This window comes from Tigriopus californicus, chromosome 3, assembly GCF_007210705.1.
Source record: "Tigriopus californicus strain San Diego chromosome 3, Tcal_SD_v2.1, whole genome shotgun sequence".
NCBI classification, from domain to species: Eukaryota; Metazoa; Arthropoda; class Copepoda; order Harpacticoida; family Harpacticidae; genus Tigriopus; species Tigriopus californicus.
The window spans coordinates 2,182,730-2,203,440 of NC_081442.1; the positions used below are offsets into that span (position 1 = coordinate 2,182,730).

A 20,711-nucleotide genomic window follows, 5' to 3' on the forward strand; every position below is an offset into this window, starting at 1 on the left:
CCGTCTGAGATGAAACTCCAAAGTCGATCTTTCACCAAACGCTCCATGAGCTTACCACAAACACTAGTTAGAGATATTGGACGATAATTAGAAGTCTGCCTAGCGTCGCCCCCTTTAAGCAACGGGAAAATGTTCGCGCTACGCCATTCCAACGGAACTTCCCCAGACGACATAGAACGGGAGAAGATTAGCGAGAGGGCGAAGGCTACACATCCATCAATTCCTTTTAACAAGCTAAATGTTATTCCATCAGGACCAGGACTTGTAGAATACTTCAGCCCTTTGATCTGCCTCAGAACCAAGCCCGTGTCGAAGTCAACTTTCATCCTATCATTCCCTTGATTGGACTCAATTTCTCTTCGTTTTGATGGAACCCATGGCTCAAACGTTGACGAAAATAACTTGTTAAATATTGCACCTTTTCATGCTTAGCTTCAATCATATTCCCTTGAATGTCCAGTATTGGCCCAACGCGGGGTTTACCAGGTTTTTTTTGAAATAGCTGTAAAATGATTTAAGACTTGTTTGCCAATTTCTCTTCGTAACCCTCCTTGGCTTTGCGTATATCGACTCTATTCTGTTTAGCGAAAATTGCGTGTTCGTTTTTGTGCTCGTCTCTATTTGACGACCTAATTTTTGCCCAAAGTCTATCACGTTCCCTGACTTGACCCAAAAGGTGCTGGGACAACCATGGTGGCTTTCTGTTGTCTCTCTTTAGGCGTAGTGGAACAAACATTGAAGAACCCTCGCCTATGATATTTTTGAAACACTCCCAAGCTTCTTCAGTTGACGAGAAATAAAACACAAGTTGGTTCCAGTCAAAACCTTTTATGTATTCTTTTAAACCATCAAAATTGGCTCTACCATAATCCGGAATCCTGTGCCGACCCCCATTGAATTTACGAGTATTTGTGAAAGCAATTCCCAATAGTAATGAAAAGTGATCGCTTAATATAAGTTCTGGTCTGCACTCCACAAAGTGTACCAGATCGGACGAATTTGTAAGCACCAAATCTAGGATGTTGCCAGCTGTGTGCGTAGTACTTGTCACGAGTTGCTTCAGAAACCCGATACCAAGAGCGTTGAGAAAATTTAGTTAGGTCAGTAGCACTTTGACCAGACTGTGTTGCCCAGCCAATAAGAGGATGGTTGAAGGCACCCATAATTACGATATCCTTGTCAATTGACCCAATGAACGCGTTAAGGGGATCACCGTTAACACTAGAAGAATTAGGAGAGTTTTATATACACAGGCTAATTTTCAATATTGGAGACCAACGCAACAACCGTTGCTAATTGGAACACCCACCTCAACGCAACTAAGATCACTTTTAGCTAAATGTCTAACCTATCTTTCCTAGCCACAACCTTAAAATCGCGAAATTCAATCTCTTTGTTTGACAACATGGGGTGTAACTGCGTCTCAGAGAGCAGAACTATATCAGGATCAATGTTGGCTAGAAGAAATTGTACATCCGTTAAACTTTTCAAGATACTTCGACAATTTAGATAAATGCAAGTTAATATGATAATTGTTGGGAGGAATCCAGCGCTACACACGACGTATTAGACCCGCTACGACCACGCGTCATGCGTGTAAGAGGCAGTTGCACATCACTAACGACTTTAGACCGATCTTTCTCAAGCCTTGTGTTCGGGCTCCGGTAATTATTTTGTCTCGTCTCAATCAAACAATTAGCCCCAGATTTCACCCCTTGTGATGTATCCACAACGGAACATGCATCTTCTGTTCCCACAATTTGTTCTCTCCCAATTTGAATCTCACTCTCATCTACTCGAGGAACGACCTCTGTACCTGATGGACTGGCCTTGTGGTTAGGACAATCCCGTTTCATGTGATCCACGTTGGGCTGTCACAATAAAATTTCATTCATCTCTATAACAGAAACCTGGCTTTGGCCAAGAATATTAGTGATTTAGATTTGCATAAGATTAGTAATTGCATTTTGAATGCTAACCCCAGGTGGAATATAAACAGATAAAAACAGATAGTCATCACTTCAGTTTCGATGCCAATTGTTTATTGAATCGGCCAGCAAACAGGCCATTTAAGAATGTTTAAAAGGTTTTGGCATAATGGCTAGAATTTAGTCATTCCACGTTGTGCTTGTTGTCACCTTCTCTCTGACTTTTTTGAGTTTGTGTGATGCTACGCTCAGGATTTCTTTGCATTTTCTCGCAACTTCGTCTACGTAATTTCCCCCTGGTGTCCGTTTCCATTTTATTCGAATCTGAGCCTTCCTGAATGTGCTGCGAGTCTCTCTTGAACCTCTTGACTCCGTTGAAGACCCTGCCCAGGCACACTGTACCCTTCAGCTTGTGAGCGATCGCTGCTGCACTGCAACCACGGAGGAAACAATCGATATTCAGCTCACACTTTTCAAATTCGAAGTACAAAGTCAAGGTCACAATCAAGCCAAAATTCTTGCATCATCTAGAAAAAGCGATATGCTTCAAGATTTTCTATATCAATGCAAAATATTTGAAATGTCTGAAAATGAAAATTACTTATGAAAACATTTTGGACCCTCTATCAGCTACTGAAGGTTGAACGCGTAAAAATTCAGACATCGAAAACGTTTCATTAATACGTTGTCAATATTAGACAAGATACAAACGTCGGTAAAACATCTGAGGTATTCATTCTATTGCTTAATGCTGAAAAATGCTTTTAGTTGTAAGAGGGGAGTATTCTGATATTCGCGGCAATGGCTGCTTTGGAAGAAGACCGCCGAAATCTGATCCTGCACGAATTCCTTAAGAGTAAAGATACTAGCAATAGAAACATCTTGCGAAAAAATATGATTTACCAAGATCGACCCTATTAAAAAGATTCAAGACCAATCCAAGCGTGAAAGGAAAACCTTGAAGTGGCAGATATGCTGACCCATTCGACCCCGAATGTGACTTCAAAAAGAATCCTTCGCTTTTTAGTAGAGATGTGGGCAAGAAGGTAAAAAGATCTCAGTCTTATGTTCAGAAGGTCAAGAAAAGGTCAGGATTAAGGTCCGACAAGGCTCAGGTGGCACCAGATCCCAAGAGTCAACGAACCTCACTGCCAAAAGCCGTTGAAAGAAATTGTATTGCAATTTGCTGACAAAATTTCAATGTGTCGTAGTGGATGATGAAACAAATTGTAAAGCGAACTTTTCCCAACTTTCTGGACAATGATTTTACACTGCAATCATTACCCTGCAAGAGTTCAGACTGCAAAGGAGATAAAAATTTCCGAAAAGATTCCTTGTTTGGCGGGGAAAAAAAGTGCCACTTTCGTCACCACTGTTAAGCAAGAAATTTACATCAAAGAATTCCAAAAAATACTGCTACCTTTCATTAAGAAACACAATGTAGATGTATTGTTTTTCAAGTTTCAAAATATAGATTGTACAGGCTGCAGAATAACCGGAATTGATGTCCAGATTTTTTCGTGTTCAACCTTTACCTTAAGCTTAAAAGAAAAATTCCAACACGAGGATATTACATTTTCTTCTCCTGCATGATTTGATTTTGCTGTTTAGAAACCAAATACATTTATTGCGAATAGATACTGCGATAAATATTGAAGTTTTCCTTGCATCTAGGCCTCATAGGCAGGAGCGGGTTCGTAAGCGGGTTTATAAGCGGGCTTGTACGAAGGCTTCTCCTCAGGGTATGAAGCCTCGCCCTCGTATTTGACATCAGCCACGTATCCAGATTCATTGTCTTGAACGGTGTAGGTCACGATTTGGGTACGGCCATCGGGAAGGACAACGCGGTACTCGCCGTTGGTGGCATAACCGTCACGGGCCTCGTTCTGGTTGAAGTCGGCACCGGAGTAATGATCGGCTACGGCATATTGGTACTCATACTTGGGAGGTTCCTCATAGGCGGGTTGCTTGTAGGCTGGCTTGTAAGGGGCGGGGGCGTATCGGGGCTCATAACGGGGCTCGTAGGTGGGCTCGGGCTTGTCAGCAGAGGGAGCAGCAGAGGCCACAGCCAAGAGGGTGAGGGCGATGAAGGTCTATAAACAATGATCAAAGTTATTCTAAAAAGAGATGACTAGATAATTGTCAAAGGTCTTTTTACCTTCATTTTTTTTAGTTGGTTTTGGGTATTTAGATCAAATTGAACTGATGATGAACTCCACTTATTGACGACTTTTATACCCGTCCACTCCCACAAATCTTGTTTGCTTTATATGGTTGGTTGACACGGACAGATCAGAAGTAAGAAGGAAGCATTTCTCACTCAATCGAATACGGTTTGTGACAGATTCCGATCACGGATTTGAATTTACGCCGTCAAACTAGTTTTTATCCAAAGTTGTTATTTTATTCCTATTCAAAATATATAGCTGCTTAAGTGTGACAAGTGGTTTCATTGATTGCCATAGCAAAATTTGCTTTGAACTTCAACAATTTTAGCATTTGTCTTGCGATAATTAAGTCAAAATCGTGGATTTTCAAAGAACAGTCAATACTTTTTGGCCTCAGCGATAAAACCAGATAGTAAATTAACGTTCCAATATGACACTATCCTCTACTTCATTAGCACTTTTTAACAAGCCTTCATGGAATCGTTCACCTTCAGTGTCGCTAGAAATCGCGTGAGCCAGAAGTCGCTTTGACAAGCTTGCAAAACCTTTTAAAAGACCCAAGATAAAAGCTCCACATCGACACGATATTTTCTCTTGTGTTTGCAAGGCCGTGTGCCAAATTCAACAAGAAGTGACACATTTCAAGGTAAAAATCAGTGTAACATTGCCTTAGTGTGGAGCAGGATTCATTATGGTTTTGAAGGCTATGCTTGTCACGCATTGATACCTCGACCTCGACCTCGACCTCGACCTCGGTACGTTAATTCAAGGTGGCCCTTCCACCCACTAACATGAGGAAATGAAGTTTCGCACAATAGACAGACACGTGTAAATTGGTTTTCGAGGATCTTGGAGTGGAGCCAAATGCAGAGACTACCCAAAACTCATCCCTTCTTGAGTTCTTTTTGGATTGTGCTTACTTAAGTACATGGTATCATACTTCACCGCCGAGAGAGGTCAAAGATCAATAAATAATACAAATTATCCAGGATAAAGCTTTTTGGAGGTGTCGTTCGTAAAGTCCTATGAAAAACAGGGCCCTCGTAAAAAAATACTCTCCGAGCGTGCCGGAACTATTCTACTACTGATCTTTTATCTCAACGTCGAGCCGTGGTGCCATTCTGTGATTTGTAGGAATGAAATGAAGACCAAAGAAGTTCATTGTTAATATCATGCAAAGCAAATTGGTATATTTCATCAACGCCTATGACTCGGAGAGTTCTGATCACATTGTTGTGTTTGCAAATATTGTTGTCATCGATTTTTGCACATTGTTTAATTATACGATTAGCATTTCATCAAGCTTGGTGAATAGTGTTAGTATTCATAGTGGTAGTAATAGTAATAATGATAATAATAATAGTAGTAGTAGTGGTAGTAATCATAGTAATAATAGTTTCGTTCCATCATTTTGTGTGTATATAGCGATGATCTTGGGGATTGTAGGAAGGGGAAAGGTTTTCTTAACCACTGACATTTTGACGCCTCAAATGGTTTCGGGTGGTTTTGGTTCCCATTTGAGCGTCTTTTTTACAAGTTTGTTTCTTTTGCATGAACCAGCATTTCATTCTTCAGGGTGATCAAGAAAGAATTGTCATTCAGGGTTTCAAGTCAGTACAATGAGGAGGAGAATGGAGTAGATTGTTCGTGGAGCAATGATTGGAACCAATACATGCATTTACTATGGTTGAAGAGAAACAAATTGTCTAAGGGTCCAAGAAGGGAAGAAGGTTGGGGGACCACGGAACCAGGGAACCAGGGAACCAGAAAAACCAAGAGAGGTGGGGCCATTCCAGGACCACGAAAACGAATCTGGACGCTCAGATTGAGGGCGGGGGATACGTTTGAGGGCAATTCACATTCACTATGATATTTGTATAAAAAACATGATTTTCTTGTCTGTCCTTTGCCTGGACTAAACCGAGTTCAAACCGGTTCTTGATTTACATGGTCTTTTTTTCGTTCTGGCTGTTACTCGGGGAGCTCAATGGCATGGGTGTGATAGGTACAAAATCAGGCAAGGAATGAAAAGGATTGGTGGTGTCTTTTGGTTGATGATACCCAGATATGGATGGTTGAAATGGTTCTCACTGTTCTTTTCTTCTTTCAGGGACAAGAAAACAATGCATGCAAATAGTGGCTAATACTGGAACATAGTCTTAATAGTTGTCTGGCTTTCCTGCCATTTGAAAATACAAAAAGTTGAAGGCCTTCCATTTTGCTCGAAGTCACCTTTGCGTTGACAGGGGAAATGGGCCAGCGGGTCTTGTGTAGTTTGTTTGTGTTTGTTTTATGTATAATATCTAGGAGTGTCTTTTTGGGGGTGGGGGAGGGATTTTTGAGGGTGCCATCTTCAGGTTGTCAATCTATGAACCTTTTCAAGGTCAGGTTGGCTTAAATCCTGCAAGCCGTCCGCGATGTTCTGCCATTCCTGGTTGTTGAAGCACTTGTTATGATATTTTTGCGCAGTTTTTGTTTTAACCTTGGTGAGCAGTGTGATCACATCGATCAAGAAATGGCGAGAGGTCAGAGAACTCTCCCATAGTTTCCCAGTATCTCTTCTTGGTCCCCCATAGAACTTTTTTAATTGCTATAAGCCGTCACACTGCTTAAAGTGGACAAGTTATATTTTTGACAAATACGTAAACCCTTTATCGACTGTTATCTGAATCGTAAAAAATGATTGAGTAACAAAGGTGTTGGTTCGTTTTCCGGACACAAACGTAACAAGAAATGATTTCATAGAGGAATTTGCTCTTTGATTTTCAGATTTCAACGCAAAAGAAAGGAAAGGACAATCCGCAAATCATCATTGTGAAGCCATACTTTTCAATGAGCAATGAAATATCTCTTTTCCAAGTGGCAATACTTGGTGTCATTAAAAATCCTTTTTCATTATTTATTTCCATTCAGCCAAAAATAAAGGAAATTTGAAAAAAACACCCTAAATTATTTTGCCATGTTCACTTTACAGTTCCAAGAGAGAGAAAGAGAGAGAGAGAGAGATTTCGGGAGTCTTCAGGGCAACCTTGCTTCAAGTAAAATTTGAAACAAGCGCAAAATTTGGACTTAATAGGAGGCATGGATTGATTATGTCCCGTTTTGCTCGAGTGTGCTGCTCATTTCATGGACGTGCTTGGGTTTGATGGGAACCATATTCGAGATCGACCTTGTTTTCGGATGATTATTTACGCTCTTCTTCAGTCTATTCGCCATGGAGGTACACAAGATCCTCGACCACGTTATCGCTGAGGTGCTGGTAGATGATCCAGTACATGAGTTGGAAGCAAGTGAAAGTGACGGGGAACATGATCCGACTGTACTTGTCAATGTCCGAGGCCGTCATTCCGAACATTTTGTTCAATTCCTTCATGTCACAGTCGGGGTTGGGCGGGACAAGCGGGGGCACAGGCGGTGGAGGCGGACCAGGATGGCCGGGCGGCCCCGGCGGCCCGGGCCGGCCGTAGTGTTGCTGTTGTTGTGGCGGAGGTGGCAGGGGAGGTGGCGCTTCTTCGTCGAAATGCCGCATCCCGGGGGGCAGTCCTCGGTGGTGCATGCTGTACTTGTTCTCGTGATGATATCGACTGATCGTGTTCTCCCTTGAGCCGCCCTTGCAATGCATTTTCGGGTCGTGAACTTTAAAATGCACGGTCTGGAAGGAAGCAAATGCAGAACAGGAACAAAGGGAGAGAAAGGAGAGAGGCAATGAAGAGGATTAAGTAAAGTATTAGTAATATACTGATGATGTTAAGAATGAGACCGGTCAGCCGACCCTAGGAGCAAAGAGTGCTGTCGAACAAGAGCAGAGATGAATAGAGAGATGGAGAACGGGCCTGCTGATTGAGTTTGCGCATGAATCCAAAGGTTCGCATTCTTGTGCTCGGTCAAGAGTGTGCTTGTCTATCAATTGTACGGGTTATGAGGGCAGTGGGGAGATATCGCTCATTCATTGCACAATATCGGGGGAAGGGCACCCAAGTGGTCGACAATCACAGCCAAGGGTGTTTTCATTAATGTTTTTGTAGCGGGTCAAGGATTTTCCATGGCTTTGTTAATACTCAGAATAGTAGATGGCTGTCTGGCTTCTTCTACTAACTAATCAATCCATTATCGATTCAGGAATGGACAAGTCGGTAGGCAACATCGAGCGGAAAATAAAGGTAAGATGCAGGCAAAGCTAAAAGAAGAGTCACCGGGTTCACCCATAATAACAATTGAAATTTATGGCACATGCATCTGTGTTGACGGTAGTCGATTAGTTCAACATCTTAGAGAAGTAACGGAAGGGACATGCATTAGGCGTATGTAGGGCTTGTTCAGACAATTATTGTCCACATGGTCGTTCTTGGTCCCACGGCGAGCCACTTCCAATCACTCGTCCGGATGAAGCATGACAAGATCCTCGGCGATCTCGTCACTCACGTGAAGGTAGATAATCCAATACATCAGGTTAAAGGAGATGAATGAGATGGGGAAGAAGATCCGAGAGTACTTGTCAATGTCCGAAGGCGATATGCCCATCATTTTCTGTAAGTTCTTCTTGCACTCCAGTTGCTGGTGGGTCGCATTGGCCAAGGCATTACCGTTGGGAGGCATCTGAGGTACGAAATGTGGCTGACCAGACTGACCTGGTCGGGCGTAACCTCCACCGCCTCTATCCTCATGGTTCCGATAGTTCTCGGAGTGCGGGTGATGTCGGGAAGGTTGGGAAGAGGTCGAAGGGTGAGGCAAGTACGGGGAATTGTTGACACTCTGACTTCGATTATGATGGCCCACGTATTCTTCCCGTTGCTCCGACGATCGCCCCAAGGAGTGATAGCTTTGTGGGTGAGGAGCTGGCTGCGACTGATGCTGATGGTTGTGATACATGCGTTGTGGTGATTGGGCTCCCACGTGATGATGAAGGACATGTTGTTGGGAAGTGGAGAGGGGGCTCATGGGGTGATGGAGCGACCCGGACGTGCTGGAGAGTGGGATGCCACTCTTGTTGAGCCGGACTGAAGATGAGGCAGCGGCAGAAAAATTGGACTTGTTCATATCATGCATGTTCAGGCGTATTTCCTGAAAACAGGGGAAGTAAGGCAACATACAGCATTGATCAAAAAATGAAGAGAAATCAAATGGTACAACAGTTCATGTCAGCCAAATCAAGTCCCCGGAATGTGTAAAGAACTGATCGAAACGTCATGTATTCAAAATCCAATTTCTTCCTATGCAAATCATGGTATTCTTAGGTCGTATAGGCGCTCGCTAAATAAAAGAACGGAAGGGTTGAAAAGCAGCCAAAAACGTAAAGCCAAAACAAAGAAAACGAACCAAAATTTGGCATTTCTTTCAGATTTGTGGCTCGTGCCTCAAGGCCAATGCAATCTCAGTCTATGTTGGGGCATTCCAACCCGATATCAGTGTCAAAGTCCCCAATGGATTTGCTTTGAACAACCAATCAGTCTGTCTTGATCTGCGCTTTCGCGATTGGAATGCCCAAACGAACAATACAAAATGTCTGCCTGTATTGGAAGAACCGTCTGAAATCGAGAAACAAGGTACACAAAAAGCCGGGTAGGATCAAATATGGAACCAAGATCGAAATCAGATTGGAAAACAACTGAATAGTGGAAGGAATTTACGATGGTTTCCAATCGGGTAACAACACCATGCTCAGGGACCCCAAACGTCGAATTTTTGGGATCCCAATCGGCGGACGGCAATTTGTAACTCCTTGTCCCCTGAGACCTAACGTTGGAATCACGCTAAAAAGGATCACTCTGACAGACCAAAAACACGCTTTAGCACAACGCTTTGACGAGTATGTGCACCATATAGCACGGGGCTACCAAAAGGGCACCTTGGTAGGGCTCAGGGATTTTTTTTGGTGCGTATCCCGAGTCCAATGTCTGTTTGGCAAAAACAACCCTCCTCTCACTGCAGAGGTTTGGTAGGTGTTCCGGTGGTTTCTTGCGTTCTACAAAAGCGGAAGCCAGCATGCCATTCCTGGTTACTTCACACATACGCCATCTCTGCTGTACCGTACATCCGCCGCGGCCGTACAGCAGGCTAAGAAACGATTTTTCCTCATTTGAATTCGCTTGGCCATGTAGCCCACACTGGCGTATTCTGATGATAGAGAGAAAGAAAGAGAAAGAAAGAGAGGGAGAGATAAAAAAACCGACTGGTGAGATCACACGAGTGTGTTGTAACAAGGCCACAACATCAAAGAGATGATGGCCTCCATGGTTCCTCGTTATTCTGAGCCTTCCAAGCACTTCTTGAAATTGACCTAATGAGCGTGCGTTTGGTCCATGGAACCGTCAGAGATCCAAGATTTGTCAGATTAGGAACAGACTTTAAGAGAAGAAGGACCATGGCCAGTTTTGAGAGAACCATTTTTTCCAAATCGAGTGTTCTCTCGAGGTCTCTAAATCAGGAATTATGACTAGCGAAAGTTATAGCCGCTGTGTGAATAGGATTACCATCTCAAATCATTGACAAATTGGTTTGCAATTCAGGTTTGATCTGGAGGATCAAGGATAAGAAGCAAAAGAACGAGAGGAGAGTCAAGAGGGACGTTTTTCAATGGCCGCGCCATTTGAGCCGGATAACAAACCCTGAAAGTGGTGGACAATCTCGTGTGGTGTCTTGACTCTTGCCTGCTCTTGCCCTGGCCTATTCACGGCCAATTGGACAACTGAAGCCATGGACTGATTCCAAGGCCCCATTTCACGGTCTCAAATAAAGGCGTAACCTTAGTAAAGCGTGTGGCACTACTCAGTAGGACAACTAGACTCAGAATTGGTTTCAAACCAACTTGTGCTATCAGCCAGGATAGGGTAAGTTAACCTATGTGTTCTTCGACTATTGACATCATTATTACCCAGTAGAGAGGCGAACACCATGAAGAAGCAGGCTCCCAGGTACACGTCGATGGATTTCACATAGGAGATCTTTGGCAGCGCGGCATTAGTTGATGCCATGAGCGTGGTCATGGTCAACACAGTGGTCACACCCAGACCCACTCGAGCAGGCGTGGCACCACGATTCAACCAGAACGATACCCAAGAGATGATGACGATCAGACTGGAGGGGATGTAGATCTGGATCAGGTAGTAGCCCATGGAGCGCACAAACTGGATCTCGCAAGCTAACCGCGAATAGTTTCCTGGAACACGGACCAATGACTCAGTTGAGTAGACTAATGGGAGACTTTATGTACGCACTTTTGCGTTTAACGTTTCTTACCTGTGGAAAGGCTGGCTTCAATGGTCTTTTGCCTGTGACCTAGCACTTTGAATTGTGGAAGCGAAACATCGGCGGAAATCTGGACCGAATTCAGCCCATCATTCCACTTGTATCTAATATCACTCATGGTATAACCAACTGGAACAGAAAGCAATCAATAGAATGTAGACCATATCATCATAGTCATCCTCTTCCAGATTCGTCTGAGAATCCGAGCAAGGAAATGCAGACGTTCACTTACAACTTTCGATTTCTATATAGCACAACTGTCGGTCCATCGGAAAGTACTGGAGATCCATTGGACAGGAAGCTGTAATTGTTAATCTGAAAGAAGACGATCTGGATGTACTTGAGGAAAAGACAGCACTTAACCAAAATACACAACGGACACACTTGACAAGGCTGACCATAAAGCGCTTCAACCGACGGAGAACTGTCGCCTTCCTTGAACGTTAACTTCTTAAGGTACCAATATGGTCTTGGAAAAGGTCAAAAACAACTTCGTCTATCGGTGTAAGTTTGCTGTTCAAGTACAAGTTTCATGGTACTCTGTCATGTTGTACATAACACATAACGCTGGTCGTTTGCCCATTCAGAGAGAGGTTCTTGTGGAATTGGCCCCCTTTACAATATAATAATAATAATAATAAAGCATGAGCTGACAACGGCTTGGTGTCATGAAATTTTGCATTACGGTTGTTCCGTGATAAAATCATTGGTTTACTCATTCGGTGCCGTGCTCTCTAAATATGTAGTGGAAGAAGTAGACTGTACGTAAGACTGTATACAAGTGCAGTGTAAAGTAGCTGTGAAGATTTGATTAGCTCATGACATGCACTAAATCTAGTTTACTGTCACTGACATGTCACAATGGCTACAATGGATTATCATGCATCAAAAATCCTCCGGCGGAAAATGACTTTTCTCCTTTTTGTCTGGAGTCTGTGGAGATAACGAAACTTCGATCTTCGTTTATGTACAATGTGCTCGTGGAAAAAAAATGGAGGCGGTCACAATGGTTAATTGATTTTCCCTCCAGACGAGATGAGGGCCCGATTCAAGTACATTGATGAAACATCCATCACTATTCCATTAAGTATGAGTGCCCTGCTCAAGATTGGAAATAACCGGCATGTTTAGACTAGTACATTGAGCTCTATTGGACCTGAGTTTGTGGGTCGATTAATCAGCCATGTAAGGAAATATTAGATCCCATCCATTTTTATGGCCATGGTGAAAGAAGCGAATTAGACAGACAGTTGTGAAAATGGATCGGAAATTATCATCTCGTCCCAATGAAAACACTCGAATCCTTTTCCAGACCAAACTCCTCGGGGGTAGGATGGAAAATGGTGGTCCCATGTTCCTTTACTTCCTTTCTTTCGTCATTGATTTTATCCCTTTTTGTATTTTGTTCCGTGTCCTTGGGCGCTACTCTTGGTCTTGTCTTGACGATTCTCAAGGTCTCCGATCGAACTTAATGGTATGCCAGTTTTGCAAAAAAAAATTCATCAAAATAAATTGACGGCTTCTGATTCCATAAAACTTGGTCAAAGCCCATATCACGATTGATAATCTCGTCTTCACGAGCACATTTTGTAAGGTTTCGTGATTTGTGAGTTAAAAATTCCGGAGTGAATGTAATCTATATGTATTCCTCTAAGAGCGCTTAAAGCTCAGAAATGAAGCACATGCTTTGTCAGTGCAAGTTGAACGTGCCGACAAAGTGTCGAAAATGGAGTGGCAATAGTGTCGTTTTCTTGATTTGCACACTGCGACAGCTTTTTCCCCTTCTCGGATCCCCTCTCGAGTTCATACTTTGGACAATGGAGCAAAACCACTTTGTGAAGGTAGACCCACTCAGATTTTCCTGTTCCATACTTTTCTATTCAGGCATATTTGAGATGTCCAAAGAACATGCGAAGAACAAAGGGAATCCTTTTTGATCACACATTCAAGTAATGAAAGCATTGTTCGAGTCATGCTGAACATTGTCGTCCCACGTTTTTGGCCAAGAAACCAAAACTCGCCTTTTTCCGCCCCTCCTAGCCAAAAAGATCAGGTCGAAGAAGGTGCACATACCGGTAGTTTATTTCTATTTTGGCATGAGATTGCTTGGGCGGGACTACCATTTGCAACTTGAACATTTCTAATATTTACTCGCTATTTCCCCGGTTCTCTGCGCGCTGAAGAGGGTGGCTGACGTCATTCTCCACTCCCAACTATCCATTTTAAGAGTCATGCAATGCTCGGGGTCTTGGCAGGAAGTTCCTTTCGGGAAAGCTTTTGGAACAACAGACTCCGAAGGCAATCAAATTGCACGGTTAGCTCTGTGACAATATGCAGCAAAAGCGTAGAAACAGACAATGAACATACTGTACATAGAGGAAGCAGGTGGAGGAAAAAACCTTTTAGGGAGTGCCGGAATTGCACGTCAATGACAAATAAAGGAGCTGAGATATCAGCAAAGATCTTCAATGAGCGGCTGATGACCGGGTTTTGTTCTCGCCAGTTATACTATTATTAGACACAGCAAAAAACTTAGACTAAACCAAACTGGGGGATTTCTTAACGCTTGTCACGTAAAGTAATCGCGTTTAGCACGAAGCAAACAGCCGAGGTTTTGAGATTGTTTCTTCTTTTGTCACACGGTAGGAGGTTTTAAAAGTCTGAATAACCAATGGCCTAACAACTTTGAAGTGAAGAAACTTGTCGGTTCGTCTCGTTGAAGTTAAATAAAGCATGAAAGAAAATAAAAATGCAACCTAACATTTACACACACCCAACATTCAAGCGGCTCCAATGATCGCAGGTCATTGATTGGTCCAAGCAATATTTTGGCTTGTCACTGTTTTTTTTTTGGCTTGGGTCTTTACCTAATGCTTCGTAAAATCTCGCCCGTGTTCAAAATCCGAAGAAACTGGTTCTCGGTGGTGGCCTTGTGAAAATAAGCCGTTTTCTCATTAACAAAGAAGGTGTCCGGGACCCAGATCTTTTCAATGTACTGAGCCCCAACCACCAGCTTTTTGAGTCCCTTTTGGCCTTCGAAGGAGAGGCGTGGGTCTTGCCAGAACTGCCGAAAGTACATGTCCAAGGTGAAATCCTGGAAAGATCAGAGTTCTCGTTATTGCAATCCCCGAAGTGCGAGGTGGCTGTCGTCAAAGTGGCACTTTCCACGATCGCGGCTCCTTGATCTCCTCTGGATGATCTTCCTCCTCGTCTTCCTCACGTGACTTCTTCCCTAAGCTGGATCTAACGTACAAAAGACGATCCCAAGCACGCCCATACACACAATCACCTACTCTAAACGGTTTTGGGTGGTGGTTGGATGGTTGGTTGGTTCGTACTTGCAGACATCACGCTTCTCTACTTACCCTCAAAGCCCATCTTACGAGTATTATCTCAACGTGGAGAGAACAACTGAACTTGAAATGTAAGGCAAGCACACAATGGGGTTGGTGGTCATGGTTCAAATTAAATTGGACAAGAAACGACGATGCTCTCTTTCTTTACACTCTTTAGACAGAGGATCCAGAAGATCATGCAACAGAATGGAACATGCAACTCGCCAAGAAGAAGTATGACTTGTTTTAGAATGTACCGAGAGGATAGTGTCTGGAAGATGGAAGATGGTGTGTGTGTTTTGGCACCGGGCTACCAACACTGATTTCCCCTTGCTTTCCCCCTGTCTCACCCAGACTGAGACTGAGGGGCCCGTATGCTTTGCTCATTTATCAAGGGGGATCGAAGTTGTCTCGAAAGTGATGCCTCTTGTCATCTCCTTTCAAAAATGTGTCTCCCCCTCTCCAAAGAAACAGAGAAGAAGATCTCCTGAACCAAGGGTCCTTAAACTGACAGGGACAGCGACACCCAGAATTGTACCATGCTTACGTACGCCGGAACGAGGTGTGTGGTTACGTACATGGTTTCAAAAGGGGGAGGGCGGAATAGAGAGAGGGCAGTTTCTTGGTGGGCCTTGTTCATTTTTCCGCCTTGTTTGGCTGTTTCCTCGTACACGTACCTAATACTGCGTAAAATTTCTCCTGTATGTAATATTCTGAGAAATTGGTTGTCCGTGGTGGCATCGTGGAAATAGGCCGTCTTCTCATTCACAAAGAAGGTGTCAGGCACCCAAATCATATTAATATACTCAGCACCAACCACGAGCTTTTCCAAGCCTCCTCGGCGTTCAAACGACAGTCTCGGATCCCGCCAAAACTGTCGAAAATACATGTCCAAGGTGAAATCCTGAAAGAGTCACCAACTTACAATACAGCGCAAGAAAAGCCACGCATCAGCAATTCACACGGTAGCAATAGCTTACTGCTTGCTAATGGGTAAGGTCTTTTGCCTCCTCATCCAAGGTGTAAAGCCTTTGCAAAGGCCCAAACAAGAGAGCGACCGTTTGCCCTAACCATCTGACTGTTTTCCACCCAGAAAATACTCACATAACCATTAAGGTCCTTTTTTTATTAACTTGACTTTCGGTAAATATGTCCTTTGGAGATCAATTCAAAGTTTACTTTTTTATGGTTATATCAATGGCAATTTCTATGACATTACCAATCAAGAATTATACTTTTGGGAGGTCACTTGTCATGTATTGTTTTCAAACCCAAGTTCAAAGGTAACTCATCCACTCATCCAGAAAAGGACATTGGCGATATTCCACATTCAATGTGTTAAAATTGCGCTCCCTTACCCATTAGAACATATTGTCCTACTTCTACCATAACGTTTAACAAACACCAAAGATATTCAGTAACATCTCCAAAGTCACATGATCACATAAAGCTCCATTGGGAGGAAAAGAACGATGACTAGATACATGCAAAGGAGATCAGTTTTTTTGAGTCAGATTATGGAATTTGCCACTTTGATCGACAGTTATTGTAACTTCATCTAAAAAAGATAAGAGGACATTGAAAGTTAGTTGTTCCAGATTGTACATGCAAGGCAGCCAAGGTTGTGGTGTCCGGGGTATGAAATCAACGAAGAAGTGCTGTATTGAGGATGCAACGAAAACTCAATAGAACTGTAAACCGAGGGCACACTGAAGTCCAAAGAAAAGGCCGAGAACAGGGCTCGACAGCCTTTTCGGGCTGGGAGTCACAACGTTCACTCAGACAGCTCACACAATGACAATGGGAAATGATTCTCAGAGCTCTCTCTATCTATCTCTCCTAGGGCTGACTTAATATGAACAGGCCTGCCCAACGTTCTCAACATTATGCTTTACTCTTGCAACAGAGGAAAATTAGTTCTCATGCCCAATCAACATACTCTGGTTGGGCCCTTGAGCAAACAAAGTTGGTTGGGCCCTATAATTTTATAATGTTTTTCCCGAAAGCTTGTTGTTAATCTTAGGATTTATTGACTAACCCTTACTTAAACTAGTGTTTGTGATCATTGTGGTTCTACGATGGAAAGGTTCCAATTAGCGTCTCTGTATTTTAGTACAGATGACAAGAGATTTATATGAAAGCTTGGTCTGCACCCTGGGAAATCGTGAACATGCGAGTATTTTCGATTGCAAATGAACCATGTTTTTTTAACGAGAAAAAAACCATTTAAGCACACTTTTGGCACAGGAACAATTATTTTGGTCTCTCATTTTTTTCTTTTCTTAACGTCTGAAAAATGCTCATGAAGACTGAAAAGGTGATTTCCCACGACAGATTATGGATACTCATGGGTTTTAAAACCTTTGTGAAAAGACCAATGGCCTGGGTAATTGATTTGTCAGACCAAATAAATGTCAAAACATAAAAATTCCTAAACGTGTTGAATTCGTTTGTCGATTTCTTCATGTGATTTCTTCAAAGAGGATTTTTTAATCAACCCATGTCATATCGCGACAAATCTTCATTCATCACCTTGCCATTTTTACGACAGCAAGAAACTGTGAATTGCCATTCTTACAAATTTAATTTGACGCAAATACACTTTATTAATACTACATCAATGAAAGATATCAATCGAGTTAAAGCTCAAATAAAAATAGCTAGGGCGCTAGGGGAACTTGAGATTAAAATGATCAATAATTATGAGGATGAAGTTTTGCGAACGAAGCGGTTCATTAAACCCCCTAGGAGTTCTTGATTCAAATGTTAAAAGCAATATTTGCCAAAGTTTGTCGTAAATATCGTTTTAAGAACACGCAACCTCAACAAAGTTTGCTGGGTTTGAGCTCAAACTCAAAAGTCTGAGCCGACACACAACATTGTAAAATGCTCTCGCCCAACGTCAGCCTGATGATTTCAGCGCACAGTTGAGCTAACCAGCATTGCAATAAACAAGCAAATCGACATAGAATAGTGCATGACTTATCCAACAATCACCCGCCAGTGCCATAGATATGAAAAAAAAGAAAACGGGAAAACAACAGCATCACGGCTTCACATTGAGTTGCCTAGCTGGATGTACAACGAACGTTCTGACCCGTTCATTGGGGACTTAAAGCTAAACATGGTCAATACCATCATGACTTCGGAGACAGAGCTGATGGATAAGACATACATTGTCACTCCCACTGTCACTGGTTCGCCTGAAAGTAAACAAAACAAAGCTATGCTAGTGATACGAAGCTACTTTAAAAGTGCGGTGTGAACTCTCTCCCGGGAGATGAATGGACCAGCATTACCGGTAGGGACCAATCATGGGCCTATGGGCTCTTCCAGTCAACTCTCTAGATGGTTGTTTGGATGGATGAATGAATGAATGAAAGGATGAATGAAAGGGTGGATGGATGGAAAGCGTTTAGCAAATCTAAGAGGTGATTGGATCGAGTCAAGCTTCAATACTGCAAAAGCTTCAAACTACAAATGGCTCAGATTGCAAGCCTAAACAGGCTTTATTCATATCACAGGGGGTCACATTTTGATTCTCGCTAGCGGTCAAATATACTTGTTAACGGATTCTTTGCTGTGGTACGTAGTTGTTTTTAAAGTTTGATTTTTGGTTCGCTCTTTTCTTAACTAGTATAAGGAGAATAATGATACTGATAGGAGGGAACGGAGCAAATTGTTCAAATTACTGTCTTGAAACTGTAGCAAGATTCAATAAGACGAAAAGGGCTCTAAGGAAGGAAAAAGGAAGAATAGATGGATGAACTGGAACGAGAAATGCCTAGGCTTTCGAAGAAGTAAAACAAATAATGTCAAGAAGGTTCTTAAGGAAGGAGGTTTTTCTCTCACGTTCCAAATGGAACGGGGCTAAGGGATACTGGTAAGTGGAACAGAGGAAAAAAAAGGAATCGCTTTGAAGCGGTGTGTCTGTGACTTTGTGCACAATCTTTGAATCTGTGTGGATCTTTTTCTCGTGCTACTCGGTTGTTCCGGAACATTTGTGGGTGTTCTTTTTATGGATAAAGTCTGCTAGTTACGTAATGGTAGTACCATATCTCTCTCCGAGAGCCTGGAGATGGACAGAATGTAAGCTGAAACGCCCACAGTGACCGCAGCTCCTGCGATTTGGCCGCAATCAAAATAGAGGAGGGTCAAGGGGGCCAAAGGGCAAGGTGGATGTGAAAGAGAAGAAGAACAAGAAAATGGTCAGAGCGATTATTCATGGCTTCCTAGACTGCTGAACAACCCCAATCATTAATGAGTTAGCAATAATAAGCCTAGTTCTGCTATTTCCTGGTTATGATAGGGTCAGTCAAAAAATGAAGTGCGTAGACTTTGTGAAGAATTGCTGATAACACTTGCGCCCCCAAACGGAAGATTGGGGAACTAAGACTTGTTTCTTTCAATGGGGCACCTACTTGATACCTGATTTTGGTTAGTTTTTTTAACCGATTTGTGCACTCAAACGACGTCAACGGAAATTGATTTAATTATTTAAAAAAACAAACAATGGATCCCCTATGACAATAATGAATTTGACAAAGAAAGGTCATTCACACATTTGTTTCAACATAAAATGAATGGGGAACTAAAAAGAATGAACCAAGGGGAAAAATGTTCGTGCCACAGATCAACAGGAGACAATCAAAGTCTCTGATCATTGAGATATTGTTTAGTGTACCATTTCCACTTCTGAGAGCGAAGATATGGAGAGGACATACATTGTGATGCCCACCACCACTGAAGGACCTGGAATAGGGACACAACTTAGCGCTCTCTCTCTAGTGTCCTCTCAAAAATATAAATGGGATGAACTCCTCGGTACAACGCAAAATAACTCTAACCACTGCCCAAATCCCATCCCGCTTAAAAATTTGTTGATTAATTATGTATGCCTACAAAGTAGATGGATTAGCATTTTTTCCGTCATTGAATGGACGACACGAGAAAGGACTTACCCCCATAGTTTGGTCGTACTCGTTTGTCGTAACCCTCTTGAAAGGAATTTAAAAGGGCGGATATGTTGACATCTGCGAAGCTGGACTGTTGGCTAAAAAACAAGAGAAAGAGACGCAATCAATTTAAGCAAAAGGCTACCGCTCCTTATTAATTGCTCATCAATTGCTTTTGGTGAACTGTTTCCTGATGCGCCGCTAGATGGATGCTACAATCCCAATGCTTCGACAAGAGACTTATATTCCTGTCTTTTTTGAGCCGCTCATCGAATATCGCTTTCGGATACAGTGTGCAATTCCATCAAGAAAAACTAAGAGTGAGAAAATTCGAGATCATAAGTCATGGTGGTGCCTTGCCAGCTCCTCTCGGTATTGGATTTTTTGGTGCCCCCCGGATGTCATATGTCATAAAAAGTATTGGCTTCTGTTAGAGCGTTAACACTTCGCCCCAGGCCTCTGACACGAGTGACAACAGCCTTGGATTCAATCCGGACCATCACTAATTGGCACCACGAGGGAACAAACTGTGACTTCCCCTTTGTTTCGAAGAGGGACCCACGTATGTTGAGCGCTAATACTAGTAACATTGGGGTTATTAATATCCTCTAAGTTTGGGCAGGAAGCGAGTTGTCGAGTTCACGACGACACTGTTGTTGTTCTATTAGGGGGGTGCACATGGGCGGTCGTTGGCAATGAGCGTGAGTGAGAAGCATGAGATATCCATCTTTTTATCGAACATTGCTCAAGTCATGTTAATAAAGAAATATTGCCCCGAAGGCTTGCAAGGCGAGGAGGAGACCTCCAAGGACATGTCAGAGCCCTGCTCAAGCCAGCAAGCCCAAGACGGCAGAGGAGGATGAAGGAAGAAATTGCATCCCAGCCTCATCCAAAGACTTCAAATAGGATATGCTGCACTCTGCGACTGGCCAGGCTCAGTCTTGGCGACATTCTTTTATCCTTTATGAATGTGCGGGATTTAACTTCGGGATACGCTCTTGATCCACCCGAGACCGGTTACATTAATTATTTAAAGACCACATAAGCCTAGAGGTGCCGGATTCGAAAGGGGGGGGGGGG

General features: G+C 42.9%; 3 protein-coding genes across 3 annotated transcripts in view; all 3 read right to left on the reverse strand.

The window, feature by feature from the left end:
* Positions 1 to 3,512: 3,512 nt before the first annotated feature.
* On the reverse strand, positions 3,513 to 4,389 carry LOC131877881 (cuticle protein 7-like). Its single transcript, XM_059223702.1, has 2 exons — positions 4,087 to 4,389; positions 3,513 to 4,021 (listed from the first exon to the last, which is right to left on the reverse strand). Exons 1-2 carry the CDS (start codon positions 4,090 to 4,092, stop codon positions 3,599 to 3,601), a joined length of 429 nt encoding a protein of 142 aa, XP_059079685.1. The 5' UTR covers positions 4,093 to 4,389; the 3' UTR covers positions 3,513 to 3,598.
* An 864-nt stretch (positions 4,390 to 5,253) lies between these two features.
* Positions 5,254 to 8,405, reverse strand: LOC131877557 (gamma-aminobutyric acid receptor subunit beta-like). The gene has a single exon (XM_059223262.1). The coding sequence runs from the start codon at positions 7,716 to 7,718 to the stop codon at positions 7,302 to 7,304; it is 417 nt and encodes a 138-aa protein (XP_059079245.1). The 5' UTR covers positions 7,719 to 8,405; the 3' UTR covers positions 5,254 to 7,301.
* The window catches only part of LOC131878070 (gamma-aminobutyric acid receptor subunit beta-like), a 36,973-nt gene continuing 24,555 nt past the window's right edge, over positions 8,294 to 20,711 (reverse strand). The window contains exons 2-10 of the mRNA XM_059223970.1: positions 19,638 to 19,729; positions 17,812 to 17,879; positions 14,209 to 14,435; positions 11,574 to 11,656; positions 11,333 to 11,470; positions 10,968 to 11,252; positions 10,152 to 10,210; positions 9,913 to 10,116; positions 8,294 to 9,157 (exon numbers count right to left, since the gene is read on the reverse strand). Coding sequence (XP_059079953.1) covers positions 8,468 to 9,157; positions 9,913 to 10,116; positions 10,152 to 10,210; positions 10,968 to 11,252; positions 11,333 to 11,470; positions 11,574 to 11,656; positions 14,209 to 14,435; positions 17,812 to 17,879; positions 19,638 to 19,729 — 1,846 coding nt within the window. The 3' untranslated portion in view covers positions 8,294 to 8,467. The remainder of the gene's footprint in view (positions 9,158 to 9,912; positions 10,117 to 10,151; positions 10,211 to 10,967; positions 11,253 to 11,332; positions 11,471 to 11,573; positions 11,657 to 14,208; positions 14,436 to 17,811; positions 17,880 to 19,637; positions 19,730 to 20,711) is intronic.

Excerpts from the sequence above, each read along its gene's own strand:
- LOC131877557 (XM_059223262.1), bottom strand. The coding sequence starts at position 7,718 with ATGCATTGCAAGGGCGGCTCAAGGGAGAACACGATCAGTCGATATCAT.